This window comes from Henckelia pumila, chromosome 1 (genome assembly GCF_033568475.1).
Source record: "Henckelia pumila isolate YLH828 chromosome 1, ASM3356847v2, whole genome shotgun sequence".
NCBI classification, from domain to species: domain Eukaryota; kingdom Viridiplantae; phylum Streptophyta; class Magnoliopsida; order Lamiales; family Gesneriaceae; genus Henckelia; species Henckelia pumila.
Window position 1 is genome coordinate 156,063,148 of NC_133120.1, and position 5,071 is coordinate 156,068,218.

General features: G+C 34.8%; 1 protein-coding gene across 7 annotated transcripts; it reads right to left on the reverse strand.

Annotated features, from left to right (window-relative positions):
• Nucleotides 1-379: 379 nt before the first annotated feature.
• On the reverse strand, nucleotides 380-3,067 carry LOC140888564 (F-box/kelch-repeat protein SKIP11-like). 7 transcript variants are annotated; one of them, XM_073296276.1, is made up of 4 exons: nucleotides 2,693-3,067; nucleotides 2,592-2,616; nucleotides 2,419-2,499; nucleotides 380-2,052 (listed from the first exon to the last, which is right to left on the reverse strand). In XM_073296276.1, exon 4 carries the CDS (start codon nucleotides 1,964-1,966, stop codon nucleotides 626-628), a length of 1,341 nt encoding a protein of 446 aa, XP_073152377.1. In that variant the 5' UTR covers nucleotides 1,967-2,052; nucleotides 2,419-2,499; nucleotides 2,592-2,616; nucleotides 2,693-3,067; the 3' UTR covers nucleotides 380-625. The 7 variants fall into 7 exon arrangements, with proteins under 7 accessions (XP_073152377.1, XP_073152365.1, XP_073152362.1 ...); XM_073296264.1 differs by having other exon boundaries at nucleotides 2,423-2,499; nucleotides 2,585-2,616; XM_073296261.1 differs by having other exon boundaries at nucleotides 2,585-2,616.
• Between the last annotated feature and the right edge of the window lie 2,004 nt (nucleotides 3,068-5,071).

The following is a 5,071-nucleotide window of genomic DNA, read 5'->3' on the forward strand; positions in this document are numbered from 1 at the left end:
TTCACTTCTTTATGTAATATCCGAAGGCACGAAGAGAAACAGATCGGGTCATGGAAGTGGACGATGACGTTTCAATAACATTTCATGCCTCAGTGGGCGTAAAATAGCTCGTGCCAGAATGTGATGACGACGAGAAGACGTCCGATTAATTAACATTTAACACAATATATTGCCTATACATTCCAACATCAGTTCGAGTGTTGTGGAAAGGCCGTTCCGGATAAACATGTTGATACCAAGAGAAATAAGAACTTAGAAAGCTCAAAACCTCTAGTTTTGTTCAAGAAATGCACAAGCAGACACTAATATACAACCTATTTTCATTCCATGAGATGCAAATGAGATCATAGCATGACGACACTTCGATGTGAGAAGAAGATTCAACAAAAGAAAATCTTTGATTAAATTTAAAAAATGGAACTCAAGATTACCTGAGAAAACGTTCAATTGAATCATGAGTAAAATCTGATAACCCCTCCTATCCTTCTCCAACTCCAAAATAAAACAAAAATTTAAATAGTTCCAATGAATTACTCGTTACCAAGAAGTCGGAGCATCTGGGATCCAATTTTTGTAACTATGACCATAACACAGAGGCACAAATGGCGCCCTGATCAATGCATATTCAGCAACCCATCACAGCACAATTATAAACAAAGCTTCCCGATCTTTTTCGGCCTAGCAAATCCCACTGCGGTGGACCTTCACTTGGAATCCAAGAATTAACTTCGATAAATCCTTCACCAGCATTCCTCGGCCCCCCGATCACAATCAGGCGATCACCACACGCCCTAAATGCTATACCCCAACCATACATCGAATCCGTACGTTCCGGCAGTCTTCCTATAGGAACCCAATTTTTACTATTTTTGTCATATTTTCGAACTTCCATAACAGCATGATCCGCTGCATACAATTCGTTATTTACAACAGCGATCAATGGTGGCGCTTCTGATGCAGCAGGAGTCTCATCTCCTGTCACAGCTGTGCGCACAGGGGACATGTTAGGGATTTCGGTCCAAATCCCAGTTTCCAAATTATATTCCTCCCCGCAAGTGAGAGGCTTTGATTCTGCTCCTCCAATCCCTCCAATCACATAAAATTTCTTGTCCATAAACACCCCTGAACACATTTTTCTAGGTTTGTTCATGCTTGGAAGAGTAGTCCATGTTCCCAATTCTGAATTATATAGCTCCGCAGAATCTAGAATGCTTCCTACTGAATCGCAACCACCAGCTAATATCGCGATCTCCCCAAGGCTTGCAGATCCAAACAAACATCTAGGCGCATTCATACGCATGCCAGTGGTCCAAGTGTTTGTCAACAAACTATAACGATAAATCACATGGGACATAAGATCTTTTCCGAAAACAAGAAGCTCTGTTCCAACAGCCAAAGATTCCTTATCCGAAAACAAGAAACAATCGTTAGGATTCATTCTAGGCAAATGCATCCAATGACGTCGACTAGGGTCGAAGGCTTCCCATTCGAGCAGCTGGCAAGAAAAATAAACCCAATGCTCGACCACACCATTTTGCCGCCTCAATCTATACAGCTCACCACTTCTAATAAGTGAGCGAAAACTCCCGTTCAAGGATGCAATTGAGCCATAATCTGCCCTAGAGCACCTAATAAGACAACTAATAGAGTTGTCGCGACCAATAGCAGAAATTAATGAACTTGAATCAGAATTATCACCCGCATGTCGCTGAAAACTTGATTGATCTGCCTGGTCAGTAAGGGAAATCGAAATCCCACCAATTGACAAAGACGTATCGATTTGATCCCCAGACTGGTTACACACTTTTTTCACAACAACAATATCCTCTCCATTAGTATCTAATGCTCTCTTGTTCTGATGAACCTCACGTTTCTCCAACAGGTAATTCATGCAATGCCAATTGCCTTCCCGTTCGCAAGTCCTTCGATAGTCCCTCGACACCAAACAAGCACGATCTTCCAACATGTCTTAACTTGATCCAAGCTCAAAAGAAGTATCAACTTTAATTTTCCCCTATTAACACCAATCCAAATACTTCTTTCTAGTGTACACTGCGAAATATTGGCAAGTATTAACACAAAATCCGGAAAGAAATTTTAAAAGCTTTCAGCTTTATGCAAAATTCAGGAAACCAATCAAATCAAAATCCAACAAGGCACAACTAATTTTAAGCAACGCACAAACCATTATAAACAGATTATATCACATAGAAAAAGAGGGGGGAAATCACATAAATAACCACCACTGATCCAAAACCACTCCTCCCAAATACCATCATCAAAAGAAAAATGCAATCTTTGGACAAAAACTGCAAAAAAATCGTCAAAATCCAAAAAACCCAGATCCAAGAACACCACAAAACGTAATAAAGATGAATCTCAATCAATTTAAACATGCTAGATCCAGAGAAGCAATACCTACAGTTCTACAAAACTCAGATCAAACAAAAACCCAGCATCCAAATCCTTGAAAAAGAAAACCAAATCCAAAGCTACAACCTTGCATTCGTTTTGCAATCAATTGCTTAGATTAGATCCATCAATAAAGTTCAAGGAAAGCACCAAAAAAGGGGGGGAAAAAAACCTTTTACCACAGTCGAATATAGCAAAAGGAAGCTGCAATTAAATAATACTAAACATTATAAATCAATAATTGACCACAAAAACAAAATCAAGAACGGATAAAACTTACAGATGATGGATAAAAACGAGGAAAGGGGGGATCTTGTTTTTTCATATAACAATCTTTCCTTTCTCTGCCCCTTTACATGTATCTATGCATGTATATATATATATATATATATATATATCTGTGTTTTCTGTGTATTTTTTCCTTTTCTTTTTCCTCTTATCCTTTCCTCCTCCTTTTTTCCCCCACTACTTCTGAGCTGTATTAAAGTTTGTATACAAGGGAAAGAGTGAAAAGGGAGAAGCCCAGCTTCAATTCTTGGTGTCGTAAGAGAAATCCTTTGGATTCTCTCTGCAAATCAAGCAAGGCTTTGTGCTTTTGGGGCATAGCCTTGGGAGTTAGGAGGACCCCTTTTTATCTCTCCCTATTTTATATTCTTTTTTTTCCCCAACATTTCTTGCAAAATTATTTCATATTCCCATGAAAATTTTAATGTAATGTGGTCACATATACCACAGTATATTTTGTTAAAATTGAAATTATTCTGATAATATTTGTAATAAATTTTCTTTGGGAAATTGGTTTGACTTGGAGCATCAATTATATAAAATCTATTTATGAATTTTGTACTTTTGAGAGGCTTAGGTGTGACTTTAGCTGTACAATTTGCTATGTTTGGTGTTTGTTTCCATCATTGGATTTGTAACAACAAATGGTTTTTTTTTTCTTCTTTTTTTTTTTTGCAAAAATGCCTCGTAATAAATTAAATTTATAGATTCCTCTATTTATTGTTGAAATTAAAACTAGTTGTTGTATTATTAATATTTTTATTCAATAAAAATGCGTAATTTGCTGGTTGGCATATTTTTATTTCTCTTTTTAATAGAGTTGAGAAATAGAGGTGGTATTGTGGGTCCCATCTACAGCTTAGTTTCGCTTAGCCTCCTGCGGCCGTGGGGGCCACCGGAGCCGCCCTATAGTCGGCGGTGACACGTGTGTCTTCGTTGGATTGGAAAGTGAGGCTTACACTAATGGGACTCTTCTTTGGGTGTAATAATTCAATTATCTTGTCGATTAAAAATTGATGATTGGATTCTATTCTAGTGATATAAATTGATATACATTAATTATGATATAAATATATATTTTTCATTATTCAATACTTACGTCTCTTTTCAAGTATTTATAATAATAATGGTGAATATCAATTTCATTAAATACGGAGCAGATGTACGAAAATACGAATATGTTTTTATTGATCAATTTTATGAGATAAATCTTTCAATTGATTCGATCTATGAAAAAAATATATTAGTTTGTATGTCAAAATAATTACTTCTCATTACACAAATGGATTGAATCAACCTGTCTCGCGGATATAAATATCATCTCATATGAAACTTACTCATACAAAAAATCTCTTTTAATCATATTTGCTCAATCTAAATTATATAGACCGTGTTTTCTTTTTTGGTTATCTCAAATATATACTCTTGTATCATATTTAGTAATAATTTTTTTATTTTATTTTACTAATATACCTCTATTAACATCTTTATGAAAACGCGCAACCATTTTTTTGAATAGATTAAATAGGATAAAAATGAATTAAGTTTGTATATAATTTATTTTTTCTCGATGTAATCAGGACGGACATAATTCTAATTTATTATTTACGGATTATTTCATCGCAATATATATACACTCGTTGAGTTATATTCTGCAAATTTGTTTTGCAAAACATCAATTGGAAAAAAACCCAAATATAATCTTTCATTATTAAATATTAATTATTATCTCCCTCCACCAAAACCAATAATTCTCCCTAGTAATATTGGAACGTGCCTTAAGCACACCACAATGGAAATATATAGGTAAACAAACAAAGAGTAGTATTTTAATTTTTGTGCATAAAGTTCTGCCTGACTAGGCATTGTTCACCAATAGGAGATCACTCCGAATGTCACATTAATGCTATAAATACCAATATTCTAAAAAACGCGAAACGCGTCGAAACTTGGAAATCAAGTTTCAAGTTTTCAAGTTTAAACGAGAAATATTAGCATTAATATTACTCAATATGTACTGCTTACTCATCATTGCTACACTTAACTATCCAAAATTGTATATTTTTTACATTGCTAGCATTACTTACTAATAAATTTGATAATTTCTGTTCTTTCTTCGTCTTATTAATTAATTTTGGTATTTTAAAAAATCGCACTTAAGAGTATTTAATGACATTTAATATGGTCAACATGTGTTTGACCGTTTTTTAAGGTTTTTAGCCAAAACGAGGCGTTTTGGGGAAGTTTCAAAATTAAACGAGATTAAATGAGGTTTAATCAAGCTTTTTAGAACACTGATAAATACATGTAAAGCCAGCCATTATTCTCTGATATACAAAAGAATTGTGACATTACAAAGACAACTTATATATAA